The following is a 17286-nucleotide window of genomic DNA, read 5'->3' as shown; positions in this document are numbered from 1 at the left end:
TCATCATAATTAATATCATTTGACATATTAGGGTAAATAGGATATATGTTACCTATCACTATATAAAATAACATCAAATAATATATCAATATTACTATAGTCACAGTATTTTAGTAAGTTGGGTTAAATTAGAATTACTATTTAATTTTTTCATTTGCTTTTGGAGATGAGGTTTCTCATCTGTGTAGCCCTGGCTGTCCTAGAACTTGCTCTGTAGATCAGGCTGGCCTCAAACTCTCAAAGATCTGCCTGCCTCTGCCTCCAAAGTGCTGGGATTAAAGATGTGAGCCACCATCTGCCAGCTTCCTCATTATCATTGTTGTTGTTGTTGCATGTGTTTGTTTGTTTGTTTGTTTTTGAGACAGAGTTTCTCTGTATAACAGCCCTGGCTATCCTAGAACTTGCTTTGTAGTTCAGGCTGGCCTGGAGCTCTCAAGAGATCTGACTGCTTCTGCCTCCCAAGTACTGGGATTAAGGGCATGTGCCACCATGTCCTGCCTTCTTTTTAGTTTTAAAAATGTGGCTACCAGCAAATTTAAACTTAATGCATTATAGTTCTGTGGGCTTGGGGCTACTATAGAGAGGTCTTCAAACTTCAAAACTCAGCTGAAGCTGACCTCTGGCTCCCCAGATGCCAGTGCATATGAACGGATGTCTTTTCATCTGAGCTGTTGCTGTTCCTGGCTCTCTTCTGCCTAGCACAACCTGTTCTCTGGCTTCATCTAACGGGACTTTAATATTTCTGAGACTAAGTCTGTTTAACCGAACATCTACACCAAGTGCCCTCAAGAGGGAGCTAAGGGTAAATAGATGAATCAATAGACTTTGAAACTAGTAGAAGCAGGAGTATGGTCATTAGATGGCCAAGGGATCGTCTATGCTTTCGGCTGCTTTTATTCTGAGAAAGGGAGAAGTGCTGAGCTTTGCAGAATGTGAAGGGGGAGGGGCAGGGGAAGGAGGAGCTGATTGAATTCAGCAGAGAAGGCTCAACACACGGCTTTGGCTCAGCATGTTAGACTGATACCTTGTGGTTGTTTGTTTGTTTGTTTGTTTGTTTGTTTTAAGTCCTTCCAGACCTTCCTATTTCCCCATAGTGTTTTTTTTTTTTAAATAATTCACTTACGTCCACTGGTGTTTTGCCTGCATGTATATATCTGTGTGAGGATGTCTTATCTTCTGGAACTGGTGTTAACAGACAGCTGTGAGCTGTCATGTGGATGCTGGGAATTGAACCCAGGTCCTCTGGAAGAGCAGCCAGTGCTCTTCACAACTGACCTGTCTCTCCCACTCCCCCTTTAAAAAAAACTTTCTAAGTTCAACCTTGCCCTTGTTGAGGCTGTAGTGCCCAGGGAAGGCAGAGGTCTCCGTGGCTGGCATCTCTTTTGGCTCTATAATTCTGGGTCAGGGGGAAGGGGACTGCGCTTCTATCCAACTACCCATCAAAAGTCTATTTCTACAAGGTAGTAGTTTGAATTTGAAAATAGCTTATTTTTCTATATTAATAATAATAATAATAATAATTGTTATTATTATTATTTCAGATGTTTTGCCTGCATGTATGTATGTATGTCAGTGCATCAAGTTTATATGCTGCCCACAGAGGGCATCAAGCTGGAAGTGGAGTTGCAGTTGGTTATACACAGACTTGGGTTCTGGGAATGGAACCTGGGTCCCCTGCAAGAGCAGAGGTGTTCTTAACCACTGAGCCATCTCCCCTGCCCCCTGGCAGCTTAGTTTTGTATATGAAGTGTTACTTTTCACAAAAGCTCTTATCTTCAAAATGGCATTTTAGAGGGAACATGTTCTTATTCAGTCGCAGAAAGGAAAAAAGAAGACCTGTCTCAGACGCTGGTGTCACCAGGGTGGGCCAGCTATAAGCAGCTTGCTTGAGAGGAACAACCGGAAATGCTCAGGTTGAATGAAATGTAGACACAGGCTAAGATTTACCATACAGACCTGTTTTAGTGTTCCACTGCTGGGAAGAGACACCGTGATGGCGCTTATAAAGGGAAACATTTAATTGTGGGCATGCTTACAGTCTCAGGGGCTTATAAGGTTCATTATCATGGTGGCAGCAGGGAACATGGTGGCAGGCAGGCATGGTGCCAGAGAAGTAACTAAGACCTACATCCTGATCCAATGGCTGAAAGGGAGGAAGAAGATACCAGGCTGGGTGTGTGGTTTTGACTTCCAACCAGACCACATCTCCCAATCCTAATTCTATCAAGGAGTGCCACTCCCTGGTGATTAAGCATTCAAATATATGAGCCTAGGGGACCGTTCTCAGTCAAACTGCCAACACATTCAAAAAGTATTGCTAAGGAATAACTGCATCTACATACTATAATTTATTGATTTATGCTCTCTCTTTATGGTACGGGGAACTGAACCTAAGGCCCTAGGCAATGCGGGGCAATGTTCTGTACCTGTGTTGTAAATTAGCTACTGTCGTGACTGAAGATCTGAGATTAGTCCAAGATGTTCATATCAGTGGTCTGATTGTAGAAATGTAATGTTTAGAGACTGTGTAATAATTATGTTAATAGAGTCATTTTAATAATTACAAAGACTGATTATTTCCTTAACGTGCTCCTCTTTTATTTAAAAGTGATTGCCTGTGCTTCACTCATTTCTATAACCAAGCTGGAATGGAATCCAAAAGAAAAGGTAACTGTTTAGCCTCAGTAGAGTTACTGATCCTGAGTCTGTGAGACTGTGGCTGGCAAGTCCTAAGAAGGATCACTGGCCTTTCCTAGAATGGGAGGGAAAGTGTGGACTCATTGTGATATGGACTCAGCTTACTGCTGTAGTGTGTGTTGTGTGTGTGTTGTGTGTGTGTGATAATTAGCTCCAAAAGGCAGCAGGGAAGCAAAGTTACAGGTGCAATTGGCCATTATTAGCATTTCATGAATCCAAGGCAGCTGCTGTTCTACACACTAGCACTCCAGAGCTACACACACACACACACACACACACACACACACACACACAGTGAGGGACATGATCAAGACAGTTGTGCAATGGCAGGAACATGGGATTTGCTGTTGCTTTGGGTTTTTTTTTTTTTTCCAGACAGGGCTTCTCTGTGTAGCGCTGGCTATCCTGGAACTCACTGTATAAGCCAGGTTGACCTTGAACTCACAGCAATCCACCGGCCTCTACCACCTGAGCATGTGTGCCACCACTGCCTGGTGTTTGGGTTCTCTTAAAAGCAAAAGGTCTTTTTTTTTCCCCCTGACTCTTGAATCTCTTGTGTTCAGGGAAACTGGTCAGTTTGGGGAGCCACCTTCTGCCTTAGTATGTGTCAGTGTGGCCAGAGTGGATAGATGATGCTCGGGACACAAGACAGATGAGAGAGAGTAACAGGGGGCTTTTCAAGGGGCAAGAAGAATGTCTTCAACCGAAACAAACAGGAAGACAACTGGGCCAATGGAAGAGCCAGACTGTGCTGGGCTGCTCTCAGACAGTTCTCATGAACTGAGTCTATGGGAATGTCCAGGAGCAAGCACAGCTGTGGGGAAGTGGGTCCCCAAGGAGGCCTGGAGTTCAATGGGCAAACAGTGGCCGTCTTCTGCCAAACATAACACTTTGAAAGTAAGAACGATTATGAATTGAAGTCTGATAGTGTGTTGTAGAACCACAGAAGCAATAGTTAATTCCCACCTCAGGTTAGGGCATGGTATCTATCCCAGAGACCAAGAGAAGGACATTTTTTAAAAAGGGAAATAGTTGTTCTTGGCGGACATAGCTGAGCAGTTCGAGGAACAAGGGTCCTGGATTTAAGCAGAAAGAAAGTGTTTTTTCAAAAAAAAAAAAAGTTTCAGAAAAATGTTGGGTGATAGGCTAACGCTAAGAGGTGAGAGGAAGGGTGTGGGTGCATTGATGGGCAGAGGAACCGTGTGATTAGTGCAGGAGTTTTCAAAAAGCACCCAAGGTTCTCAATGGAAGCCATCAAGACAGCTACGGGGATAATGCTGAAGGAAAGAATTCTCTGGCTAGGATTTCTAAAAGTGTTTTAACTAGCTTGTCAAAAGGTCACAGTGCCCTGCCTGAAGGATGCTCTCTCCTCTGGTCAAGGAGACTGACATGGATAGAGTGAGTCTGGGTGTACTTCAATTCTCAGCCACTAGGTGACAGTGTTTCACCACAAATAAAGTGCAATCCAGGGTTTAGCATGCTGAAAATCCGTTAGCTTCGTCCATTTTCTATCTGAAATTGTAAAAAGGAGCAGGGTAGGGCGGGTGGCTCATGTTTACGATCCCAGAACTCCAAAGGCCAAGGCAGAAGGAGCATGACTTTAGGACCAGCCTGGGCCATGTAGAGAACTTGGCCTTAACAAAAAGAGCATCGAAGTATCTAGTATCTGGTTTTCTCTTTACTGAAGCCCTCCAATGCTGCCTTCTGTTTCCAGTACCAATGGCTGCGGAGAGTAGTAGTTAGGCACTGACCTGAATTCCATGTAGTATATTAAGCTTTCTTTATATTATACCCTTTGTATCAGCATGCCTGAAGGGGAGGGTGAGGATTGTAACTCTTTGCCATTCATATAGCTAATTCTGCATTTATACACAGACTAGAGAAGTTGGGACTCTGATTCCATGCCCTCTGTATCATGTGGCTCAGGCTATCAGGTTTGGCCGCAGGGCCTTAAACATAATGAGCCATCTGCCATGCTTACCCTTACATAGTCTTTGAATATTTGTGTTATGTGTATGTGAGTGTGTGTTGCCTTCATGTAAGCATTCACGCCATGTGCTTGCTTGGTGCTCTCGGTTGGAGGCAGAAGAGGGTTGGGATCCCCTGGAACCGGAGGTGCAGACACTCGTGAGCCACTATGTGGGTCCTGGGAAACAAGCCCTGTCCTCTGCAAGGGCAGAAGGTGCTCTTAACCTCTGAACTGGCTCTATTGCTCCTTTTTGTAAGCCATCTTCATTGTCCAGGAATGATCTGGGTGGGGTAGGGTATGACTGCTGCTGGCACCAACAATTAGTGGGCGCTGGTCTCTGTCCTTGATCGGACTGGCCGTGCTCTCCTCAGTTGTGACCCTGGGTGAGAACAATAGTTGGAGGTGAACATCTGTAGAGCAGAGTCTGACGTCATCCATTAAATCTGTGGACGAGCAGAAGGTCGAAGAAAAGGGCCATCGTCCTAGAACTGACTTGTTTACTTGACAGCACGGGCCTCAGACCAAGTGTCTACAGACTAGGCATATAAGCAGATCAGAATGCAGATGAGGGTAAAGAAATACTTAGAGAGTGCTTTTAAGTAAATTATAGTGTTTTAAAAAGCAGATGAACATACATACGTACATACATACATATATACATGCATGCACACATGCAGAAAAGGAGATGGGAGGGAAGGGGACACACACACACACAGACAGACAGGTAGACAGACAGAGGGATACTCATGCATATATGGGGGCCTTTTTTACTTCTGAAACAGCATTGACATATTATTTTCCTATTTTGTGAAGATGAAGTATGTCGGCTAGAAGTGTAGTTCAGTGCTAGAACACTTTCCTCGCTTATGCAAGGCCCTGGGTTCAATCCCCAACGCCACGGAAATAAATAAATAAATAAATAAATAAATAAATAAATAAATTTCAAATTAAATAAAATCAAGAGAAATGGAATCAGCTGATAAAACATGGGCTTTGACCTTGTCTAGCTCAACCTCCACCTGCTTCATCGTTTCTCAACTCCAGACGCGGCTGGCTCCTGGCATCCTTTGTCTCCAGAGCCATCGGAAGCATGATGGGTCTCTTGCTTCTGGCATTTGCTCTGCTGCTGTATTTGCCTTATTGTGCGAATCAGCACTCTGCAGAATCAATACCCACAGTAACAGAGAGGCATAAAAACCTATCGGGGTGCCAAGCTGGTCTTATGGGTGTGCACACGTTCATTCTAGGACGATCCCTGGGAGGGAGTACCCTCTAGACACTTCAGCGACTCCTTCAACTATGGAGTTCCCAGGGCAGGGAAACAAAACCAAACCCTTTCTTCACTGCGGTCCAAATTTACCTTGTGGTCTCAGTCATTGTGTGGTCCTTAATTTTCCTTTTGAAGTTCCCTGTAGCTCAAGTCTTCAAACTAGAAGTGAGAGCTATAGAGAACTTTGGCACTGCTTGAATTCCTATCAACCGCTGACTTAGTCTCTGACCTCTGGGCTGCAAGGATTTGCATCTGAGATTCCCTCAAGGTTACAGTTTGTGTTCATTGGACAGTTTTGTCTTCTGGTCTGATTATCTCGTATTCCAGGTGATGTTGCTCCGATGAGGTCGTTTTGACTAACTCCTGTATCTTTACTGTTGCTATTAGGATTATATATATCACGTGGTGAGCGCCATCTGTGAGTGGACCGTGGCTTTTGGTTTTATTTTCTATTTCCTAACATTCATCCAAGATTTCCAGGTAAGGACTTAATCAATTCAAATGTTATAGGAATCCCTGGTGATTAGGATTAGTGAAAATTTAGAGAAGTTCTTGATTTTTGAGAAACATTCCTTTTTTACCCTTATAATATGTTTGGGTGTCGTGTGCTACATAACATTATTAGCTTGCTTTCAAAAGTGGCCACATTAGGCACACAGGTCACTTCACCATTGAAACTTTCATGTTATTTGCCATTCAATGCTCAAAGTCCAGGCTGTGTTCAGGTAGCCCTCACTAGTTCCAAAGACCAGAAAATATGATCATGAAAAAAAATTATGTTGTTGAAAAACATTCCTAAGACCCAGGGAAGGTAAGACAGGATATTCAACCCCAGAAAGATTCTCACCTCCTAGAACAAGTGAATTACTGGCTAAAATGATAAAGCCAAGAGAATCCTTCAGGACTCAGTCCAAGCAAGGCACGGTAGTGGGAGTCCCCTGTTAGGTGGGAGAAAGCGTCTGAGAATGGCATACTTAATGCTGGAATTGTTTCCATCTTTGATGTTCCCCTTCCCACTGCCTCTGTAGAGTGTCACTCTAAGGATATCCACAGAAATCAATGACGACTTTTGAAAGATCGAGAATCCTGTCTCATTCAGGGAGTGTCGCAGACAGTTTCTGGAAGTGGACAGAGGACGGACGGGCTTGGATGTCACCCTGATGGGGACTTTATCTGTGGCACATCCGGGACTTGAATTTCATTAAGAGTTCCTAGTAGTTCAATTTACAAAGGTATGTTTCCCTGGAGGATGGATAGCACCAACGACACTGTAGCAATATTTTTATATTTTCTAAAACAATCTTTTATGAACAAATTCATATGCAAAGAAGACGAGGCATTGCAGAAAGGGGAGGATTATTCTTGTATAGATTCTTTAGACTTTTTATGTAATAATGATTTATGAAAATACACTAAGAGAAAAAAATGTTAAGTTTAGTACTTTTTATTAAAGAAGCCAAATCAGGGCATATTCACTTTAAAATTTCATTTTTTAAATACAGTGACCTGCATACATTTTCATCACAAGAGCACTTATACAATTCAATTCATAGTGATTATATACCCTAATGGTATAGATTTAGGTAATAAACGAACACTTTAAAGCACTCTGAATTTTCAGTGCATTAAACAAATGCTTTTATAGTGAAGGACTCAAAACCATTTACAGTGCACATTAACCAGCGAATGTGGAAGACCTCGGTTCGAAAATTTAGCCCCCTCATTTACTTCTCCAAGGGACCCACAGCTTTACTGCCGCTGTTAATGGTGGGCCCGGGAACTAATTCCAGGTAGGATGGGCTCATCAGGCCAGCTTAGAAATGATCAAACTGCCCTTCTCTGTGACCGGGCAGCACAAGTTCAATTCACTTCTCAGTTTCCCTGTAAGCCAAAGAGAATGCAGATCCAAGTCAGGGAGAAAGGAGAGCGCTCATAGAAACTTCCAGATGTGGGCTGCTGTTTATCTGCTCCTATCAATGCCTGTGGGCCACTATAAGGGAGTCAGGCCCTTTCCGAAGCAAGGCCTGGAGACTCTACCTTTCATGCAGTTCACCAATGGCAAAGAAACGCCAGCTGTTGTGGAGGAAGAAGTGGATAACAAGACCCCCCAGTCTGGGCCAGTAGGAGCTGCCCCAAGGGCACGTTCCAAGGACAGAGACCATTTGGACAGCCTTAGTGAAAGGGTACCTGGCGATGAAGGGGCACACAGCAGTGCCTCCTTTGGCTGCTAAGTGAAGGGTGCTGCTCAGCAGGCACTTCTGCCATGACATCCTGTGTCTTCTTCCTCAGTGTGCAGTGGTGGCAACCAACGTCCATTTCTGAGTCCCCTGTAACTTTTCACAGTACCGAACATGCCCATTGTAACACTGGAACAGAAAGACAGTGGCTGTCATTCTGATGAGTGAGAGAGGAGTCGATACATTTCCTGTGGAAGCTGGGGCGGACTGAATGCATGCTGTTCTTTGCTTTGAGCGGGAGCCTTGGTTGATGCCTTCCCAGAATGCACTTGGCTCTCTTCGCTTCCACTGGAGACCCGACCACGTGCCTTTACCCATAGTGGAACACAGTGCCTTGTGGCATGCAATAGGTGCTTAATAAATACTCATTGAATGTATGCACGCATAAATGGATGAACAAGTAACGACTAGGGATGTTTGAGGTGCTAAGGGTTTTTTTTACTCTAGTTCACGGGTATTCTAAGGTCAACAGCTAGTCTGTGCCAATTAGTAATGTTGTCTGTTTTGCTTTGTGAACTATTCTCGTTTCCACCTGTTCCAGCTGTGTGAGCTTCATGATTGTGTGACAACTCTCTCCTGGACAGATAGCACAGAAATTGTTACATGGGCTAAACCTGTCTTGGCAAACCGAGGAGGCCCCCAAATCACACTCTGCAGATTCCATGCGACTTCTAGTTTTATCCCTGTTTTGGTGTTATTTTTAATTTCTACAAATATGTATTTCCTTGGACTTTGTACCCGAGAAAGTAAAATAAAATATTTCTTTATTTTAGTAATTTGTCTCGGTTGCATTATAAGCCGTCACCTGGGGGCTGTTGTGAAGTATAGTTATCTGGGCTGGTTCTGGATTGCTCGATGTTGGTTGTAAGGGTAGGGCTTGACCTGGGGAGATGACTCAGTGGTTGGGATCGCTCACTGCTCAAGCGTAAAGGCTTGAGTTTGACTCTCTAGCACTCATATAAAAGCCGAATGTGTCAATGGACCCTGCCACCCCAGTGCTGAGAGGGGACCGGGAGTCGGGAGGATCCCCGTGGCCAGCTAGTCAGGCAGCCTCGCAGAGAAACAAGAGAGCATCGGGTTCAGGGAGAGGTCCTGTTCCTAGGAAATAAGACAGTGTGATAAGAAGCTGACACCTGATACCCTCTGGCCTTTGCATGCACACATATGTGTACACCCCAGATACACAGAGATAGACACACACAAATAAAGATGTGGCTTAATCCTTGTCTTTTCTTAGTTCACGCAGTGTTGTATGTGGACAGGATCGGCTCATCTTTGTGGATTCTCAGACTGTTTCAGAATTTTGTATCAGTCAAGACTCCTGGGGGTACAGGCTTCAGAAATCCACTTCTGCCCAACGACCAGAGCATCAGATCTCAGGTGCAGAACTGATGTTAGGGACTGCAGGACCAAAGGGTGCTACCGGGACTTCATCTGCTGCCCTGTTTTCTTCCTGATTACTGTTTTTAGGCAGCCTTTCCTCTGGAGGAGTGAGGAAGCTTCTAGAACTCTTAAGTCCGCAGCCTGTTCCAGAGAGGAGAGAGAATAACAACCTCTAATAAACAGTAGTTCCACCAAAATGGTCAGACTTGAAACTTCGCTCCCTGATTGGTTGGCTCAGGTCATGTGGCTGTCGGGTCTGCTCTGATTGGTTACATGTCTAAAAAAAGGCTCAGTCAGCATCGTCCAAAATCTGTGGGTTGATGCTGGGTAAAGGTCTCCTCTGGAGAAAGGTTGTAGCAAGCAGGCCGTGGACAGGTAAACAAAGGCCCAAGTTGTTTTGAGAGCAAACCAAGCTATACTCACTAGTAATCTTTCAGATCAAAAATAAGTCATTTCAGTAACACATATGCCTTTTGTTAACATGTAAGCTGAGGCTCCTACGTTTCTATCCAACCTCTGTAAAGTTGACTAGGCAGTGATCACATTTTTCAGATGAGGAAACTAACAGAGTTGTCCAGAGACCTGCGAGCAGTCTCCAGCCTGATGGTGACAGACTCCAGTCAGATGATGGCGACAGCTTCCAGTCCCGACTCTGTTTTCCTGATCCTATTCAACTGACCCCCTTTGTTTTCCCTTTTAACACTAACAGAGGATTCCACAGAAATTGCAAATTGCATTTTATAAACCAAATTAAGTACATCAGTGCCGAACTGTGTTTGGGTTTCCTAACATCCCTTACATGTGGCGTTGTCCCGTGTTCTCCCCCCTCCCCCCTTCTTTTCTGTCTTGCTTGGAGACATACTGGTCTGGTGTTTAAGCTTGGAATGAGGGGGGTGGGGTGGGAGGGAGATAAGTGGTCTCCGATCCTCTCCCTCTCCCTGATTCTGGCAAGCTGGTAAAGCCAGCTGTCTACCCACACACATACGCTTGGTCTGGCTCTGAATACCCCACATTCTCAAGTCCAGAATGTCATGCATCTGCCTCATGTCGATTGCACAAGAGAGCAACCGCACTGGGGCCCCGGAGGGGAAGCTGCTGGCTCCCCTTGGTCACCCCCAGCAGATTCATATTCTAAAACGAAGGGCAACAGAACCCCAAGCTTGTATTGGAGATGGCAGCGACCTCCAAGGTCGATGCTTGCAAAGGCTGGAAGCAGATACTGGCACTCTATGAGGCTGAGGCCAGGGTGCTTGCCCAGAGGTGCCTTGGGAAGCCTGTGACATAGGCACTCCCTCTCAGCAAGCAATTTGGTATGCTCCTCCAACCCCGAGCGGGTTCCACCTCTGTACTTTTTCATTAGAAGTGGATTGCTGCTCTCTGATAGGAAAGATCCATTAAGGAAATAGGATCTAATTCTGGAACCCAGGCTGGCCTGAACCTAACTTTTTAGCCTTGAACTTGCAGCAATCCTGTTTTTTTCCAAACGCTGAGGTTACAGATGTGAGCCATTATACCCAGTTCAAGATACAGTTCTGACATTGTAGCTGTAAGCTGGGGTCTTGCCAATGACAGTTCTGTGACCTTCTGCTGCTCACTATATGGTCAGAAAAAAAATTCTAAGGTAGGTGGGATTTGGTCGTGTATGCTCCTAGTTCTTTGAACTATTTGCTCTTAAATGTTTTGAATCAATAATCTATTACCAGTGTAAGCCTCGCAATAGCATCTATGTATGCCCTGGGAAGCCAACTTACTCTGCAATGTCTCCATCTATTCACTTTACCCCTTTCCCTAAAGGTAAGACTTCAGAATTAAGTCTCAGCCCAGAGAAGGAAAGGAGGGGAAGCAGATGTGAAATCCCACCCATAGCTGGGGAGCTATTGGCAATTGATCTCTGCAGGGAGAAGGAGAGTCATTTTTCTTTAAGAGTGGCTCCCCTGGTGAGTCAAGCAACCTCACTGGAAGGCCACACACCCAAGAATATATGCTGCGTAAGTTGGGCTTGATGGGTAAAAAATAATAATAATAATAATTGGATGAGTGGGGGAGGGGTGGATCATGAGGGGGTGGGGAGAGGGTGAATATGATCAAGCACTTGTAAATATTAGGAAAAAGGCAAGGGGAGGGGGGAAGGCTGGAACTTAATTAAAAAACAAAACAAAACAAAACAGGAATGACGGTTACAGTAATCCTAGTCCTTGGGAGGCTGAGTTAGGGGGACCATGAGTTTGTGGTTAGCCTGCTCGTGATAGTGAGTTCTAGGCTGGGTATGTAATGAGACCCTGTTAAAACAAATCAGAATAGCATAGCAGTACTTCTAACATATAGATAAGTAATTATGCCTTAGGTACTTCAGATGGCTAATGTAAGCAAATAGTGTGGGAGATTGGATTCTCCAAACAGAAAATCTTGTGGTTAAAGTTTCCCCCCACCCTCAGCATTAGTTACTTTACATATTGTGGGGGCAGAATATTGCCAGAAGCAACTTCATAAAAAGGAAGGGTTGCTTTCGGCTCAAAGTTTGAGGGGAGGTTGTGGCAGTGAATTTATGGTGGTTGGAGCCTGTGGCAGCTAGTCACACAGCATCTGCAGTAAAGAAGCAGAGAGAGAGAGAGAGAGAAGGAGGAGGAGGAGGAGGAAGAGGAAGAGGAGGAGGAAGAAGAAGAAGAAGAAGAAGAAGAAGAAGAAGAAGAAGAAGAAGAAGAAAGAAGAAGAAGAAGAAAAGAAGAAGAAGAAGCAGCAGCAACAGCAGCAGCAGCACTGTGCACAGCTGGCTTTGCCCTTATAATGATGTCTGAGGTCTGAACCCATGGAATGGGCCCTCAACACAATCAGCATCAACAAACTCCCTCCCAGATGTACCCGGAATGGTTCTGAAGGTGACTCTCAATCTTGTCAATGTCACTCACGTAAAAGAAAGATTTAATAATTCTGTTGGAATAGTTAATATCTGTATGACAAAACCAACCAAGAAAATGTTATATCCCAGGAGTAGAGCACTGCAGAGCATGCCTGCCTAGAAGCACCAGGCAGGATGAGGCAGGAGGATCTGCCGTTTGAGGTCAGCCTGAGTTACACAGCTAAGCTGAGCCAGCCTGAACTACAGAGACGTGAGCTGGGGGCCGTAGCTCAGTGTAGAGCATTTGCTTAGTATGTGCAAGCTTCTAAACTTGACCCCCAGCACCCCAGAATGGTAGTATGATGTTAAAGACATATATGTGTACACATCCCCACTCCTATCTTTGCTCTCTTAATCACAGCCTCCACAAAATATTTGTAGATTCACTTGAATAAATCCTCTCAGAGGATGTAGGAAAGGACACGTGTGGGGAGAGAAAGGACAAGTGTAGACTGATCCGAGTGGCCAAACTGAGGCTGGGAGATGTGAGCTTCTCTCTCTCTCTCTCTCTCTCTCTCTCTCTCTCTGCTCCTTTTAAAATCAAGATATCATTGTCAATTTTATCGGTAGCATAAATTCTTCTGAGGGAAGAGTTTATTCTGCTTCACTGCTCAGAAGTGTCACCACATCCTGATGGCAGGAGCAAGGTGGGGTCCTTCCTCATCATGCATGGGTAAGCAGACAGAAAGGGGGACTAGTGGAAGGGGGAGCAAGAGAGCAAGAGAGGGAGAGAAGGAGAGAGCAAGCAAGAGTGAGAGAGCAAGATTGAAAGAAAGAGCGAGCGAGAGCGAGAGTGTGTGTGTGTGTGTGAGAGAGAGAGAGAGAGAGAGAGAGAGAGATATTGAGCTATATCCCTAGCCATGTGCTCAGTGACCCACTACTCCCTCCCCTACCTTGCACCTCCTTTCAGTGATGTCATCACACCATAAATCCATCCACAGCACCATCTGTCCATTAGCCCAGAGCCTCCAGAATCTGTCTGGGGAAAACACTAATCTTATTCCAGCCAAGTTGATAATGAACATGAACCATCACAATCGCCCAGGATGGCCTTGTTGTCCTCTGGTGCTGGGATCAGGAACACCCATCATTACTCTTGTTGAGACTTGCACTTTGGTAGACATCAACAATCACTTAAAACCTACCCTTTCTTCCTTCTGGACAAAAGACTGACAATAGAGACCCAAGGGGAGCCAATAGCTTTTGTGAACCTCCTGGTCCTAGGCTTGGTGCAAAATGACCCAAGGAACAGGGGAACTCAGGAGGTACCAGGGGGAGAGAATTAGGGAACACTACTACTGAGAATCTTAAAATTGACTGGGGTATGAATCGGTTTGTCAGTTTTCCTGGGATCACATAATAGATAAGATCTCTAAGATATTCCTTTTAACAATGTCATTTTATGTGTATGAATGTTTTGCTTGTTTGTTTGTGTATGTGTGTCTATGTGTCTATGTGTGTCTTTCCGTGTGTGTCTTTGTATGTGCATGCATGCATGTGTGTGTGTGTGTGTGAGTGTGTGTGTCTGTGTGAATCATGAGCATGCCTGTTGCCCATAGAGTTCAGAAGGGAGTGTCAGGTTCCCTGCTACTAGAATTAAAGATAGTTGTGAGTTACCATGTTCTAGGAATCAAACTCAGGTCCTCTTCAAGAGCAGTCAGTGCTCTTAACCCCTGAGCCATCCTCCTCGTTCTATTAATGAGAGATAGAAATCTGGGAAAACAGGTGAAATGTCTCACGGTTTTAACAGGGTAGATCTCCTGGCTGGCTTATGGGTATCTAAGACTATGGAGAAACACAGGAAGCAGAGAGCTTGAATGGTAGGCCTGTTGTCTCCTGGGGTTATAGCAGTTCTCCAGAGCCCTTGGACTTTGGGGAGCACTCTGAGCTAATCAAGGAGTTTGATGGACGGAGTTGGGGCTTTCTGTGTTTCCCAGGCCCTGGAGGCGCCTCGAGAGTCTCCACTTCCTGCATTTCTGCTTCTGGGCAGCACAGCAGGCTGGGTTGAGAGCTGTCTGTGTTTGGAAAGAAGTGTGTTCTTTTAGAATTCCTAAGGGAAAAGCCATGGTCTCCCAAAAGCGAAGAGCGTTTATTCCATTCCTGGGCCAGCACCCTCAAAGAAATTCCCAAATTGGGTTTTATATAGACCAGGCTGGCACCAAACTCACTATGTAGCTGAGGTTGGCCTTGAATTCCTGATCATCTTCTTCCCAATTACTGGGATTACATGTATATACCACTAGGTTCAGCTAATACACACACACACACACACACACACACACACACACATACACACACACACAAATGAGGCAATTCAAGAATTCTTTTGTTGTGGCTGGCTTGTTTCCCTTGGCTCCTTGTCCTCCAGGTTCTTCTGCCTTGTACTATGTGAGTATCAATACGGCCAGACAATACCTCGCTGTACAACATCTGGTTTGCGCAGTCATCAGCCACAGGATGCTGGCTGCTTCCACATTTCGGCTATTATGTATAATGCAGCTGTCAACACAGGTGTACAGTCAGTCTTTGAGTCCCTGCCGTCAGTTCTTTTGGGTATATACTCACAAGTAGAATTGTTATATTATCTTGTAACTCATGCTTCATTTTTGAAACGGGGGCCTTTCAGACTAAGCTGGCCTGAAACTCACTGTAATCCTTCTGCCTCAGCTTCCCAAGTATTGGGGTTGCAAGTATGAACCTCCAGGCTTGGTTTTTATCTACCCCCTGTTTGTTTATCTGCCTGCCTGCCTGCCTGCCTGCCTGCCTGCTTGTCTACCTGCCTGTCTGTCTGCCTGCCTGCCTGCCTGTCTGTCTGTCTGCCTGCCTGCCTGCCTGCCTGCTTGCCTGTCTGTGTCTATCTGTCTGTCTTTCCTCTCTTTCCCAGTTACTACTTTTGTAGGAGCCTCCATACAGTTTTCTTCACAATGGCTGTATCGTTTTCAGTTCCCAGCAGCAGGGCACACATTTGCAGTCTCTCCTTATGTGCTCTACAGTGGTTTGCCTTTCTCCGTGGATGTTGGTAGAGGCATTATAACAGGTGTGGGCTGGGGATCTCATCTTTCTCATTTCAAATTCCCTGAATGATTAGAGGCACTGAGCATAACTTTTCTTGTGCTATGCTGACCTTCTGAACATTAGTTCTGGAAAAATGTCTAGTCAAGTCCTTTGCTCAGTGTGGAATTGTGTAGTAGTAATTCTTAATTGAGGGTTTTACCCCACCTTCGATTATTTTGTTAAAAGACACAAAACCTTTCTATTTATAATAAGCCTTGAAGTACTAGAGCTGGGCAGATATCAGCCCTCTGTGCTAGTTTGTCTGCTTCCCTATCAGTAACCCCAAGACATCACTCACTAAGTTCCTCCTGGGCCACTCCTACCCCAATAGGCCAGCCCTCATGATCTACCTACCCCATGGTGAATTCTTCCTTCTCCTCTCTGCTTGTGGTCTCTGAGACCCCAAGCCGGGAAACTGAAGTCCTGCCTACCTCTCTTCTGCCCAGCTACAGGCTGTAAACATCTTTATTTTCTAATTAGGGATAGCTTGGGGGACAAGGTTACATAGCATTATGTGGGGTACCTGAAGATCTTCTTGTCTCTGAGGATCTCCTCATCAGGTGCAACCAGATCTTGGGGCCAATACAGTACAGAGCAACAGCCTAAACCTCGACAGAATTGGGCTGTTTAACTCAGCATTTATTTTCGAACATCCAGGTTTGTCACCTGATTCCTGACACACAGTCTAGACTTCTCTCGGCTCAGTGGGACATAGAGTCTTGGACTTCAGCTCTCTTACTCTACCTTGTTTACCAGGATAATAGAACCAATGACTCTAATATTATTAGGCCATTAAAGGGCAGATTTTACCTTTTCCCATAGTACTTCAGTTGAGGTAATCTAGAGAAGCTAGTTCCGGGTACCACCCCAGTCATCTGATTCAAGATGCACAGTGGTATGTTTAGAACTGGCCAGCCCTTGGACAGTGGCTAACAGAATCTTAATACATGCACCAAGATGAACAGAGAACTTAGTTGTCTTTCATGTCTTCTTACTACTTGAAAAGTCAAGTATTGTTTTAACGTTCCCTCAGTGGCCGCAGCAGGTAGATTTGTTCTTCCATTTGACTGCACTCAGAACCTTTAAGTCAGAGCCACCTTGAAATTGAAATCAGGAAAATCCCTTGTCACCTGCCAAGTGAGGAAGCACAAGGCCGTCTCCTGATGTTATTAAATCATTACCTAGTTGCTGACACATTGCAGGGGCAGTGGAAAGTGCTGTGCTGGCAAGGATGGATGGGGATTAGTAATGGACTTGGGTCACAAGGCTTATAAATGAGGGAGGGCATTTTTGTGTTCCTGAGTTTTGGCTCAGAACCATCAAACCAGGGTATACATTCTTCCAACTCAAATAGTCAGGCCTTAATGTGGTAAGCAGTTAACACGGACTGTGTAAATGGCCGTGGTTAACTGGTCCAGTTCATTTAGAAGACACTCAGAAGGCATGGAACACCACCAGCAGCAGTCACATTGGTGACCTGGAGGGAGGAGAATAAAATGGGAACCAGGATGAATTACACTTTTGACACCCCTCCTTCAGTCAGTCTTGAGAGCCAACATGGCAGCTTTCCATCGTAATAAAATCTCTGGGATGAATTCAACCCTGAGCTTCCCAGAAGATATTCTCTCTGTGTAATGCCTTCCAACCTATGTTCCAAACAGCAGCGATCTGTGTGTCTCCTTCACAATCAATTCCTTTCCATGCCCCACACTGCAAAGCACTTAACACTGTGCCATAACTCTCCAGCTTACATACGTTCAAAGAGAAGCAATGGCCTTCA

The 17286-nt window shown here is 44.9% G+C and overlaps 2 protein-coding genes across 6 annotated transcripts in view; one reads left to right on the top strand and one right to left on the bottom strand.

Moving 5' to 3' along the window:
• Dram1 (DNA-damage regulated autophagy modulator 1) overlaps nucleotides 1-8949 on the top strand; it is a 41559-nt gene extending 32610 nt beyond the window's left edge. For 2 of the 4 annotated variants that reach the window (XM_011243576.2, XM_017314100.1), the window contains 3 exons: nucleotides 2609-2667; nucleotides 6324-6416; nucleotides 6965-8949. In XM_011243576.2, the coding sequence (XP_011241878.1) occupies nucleotides 2609-2667; nucleotides 6324-6416; nucleotides 6965-7009 (197 nt within the window). In that variant the 3' untranslated portion in view covers nucleotides 7010-8949. The remainder of the gene's footprint in view (nucleotides 1-2608; nucleotides 2668-6323; nucleotides 6417-6964) is intronic. The other 2 variants (XR_380446.4, NM_027878.2) reach the window with 2 other exon arrangements.
• Washc3 (WASH complex subunit 3) overlaps nucleotides 7611-17286 on the bottom strand; it is a 123043-nt gene continuing 113367 nt past the window's right edge. For both annotated transcript variants that reach the window (XR_003948780.1, XR_003948781.1), the window contains one exon: nucleotides 7611-9697. The gene's annotated coding sequence lies outside the window, so the exon portion shown is untranslated. The remainder of the gene's footprint in view (nucleotides 9698-17286) is intronic.

This window comes from Mus musculus, chromosome 10, assembly GCF_000001635.26.
Source record: "Mus musculus strain C57BL/6J chromosome 10, GRCm38.p6 C57BL/6J".
In the NCBI taxonomy this organism is placed as follows: Eukaryota; Metazoa; Chordata; class Mammalia; order Rodentia; family Muridae; genus Mus; species Mus musculus.
The sequence above is the reverse complement of the archived record's forward strand: the minus strand, read 5'-3'. Positions and strand labels throughout refer to the sequence as shown.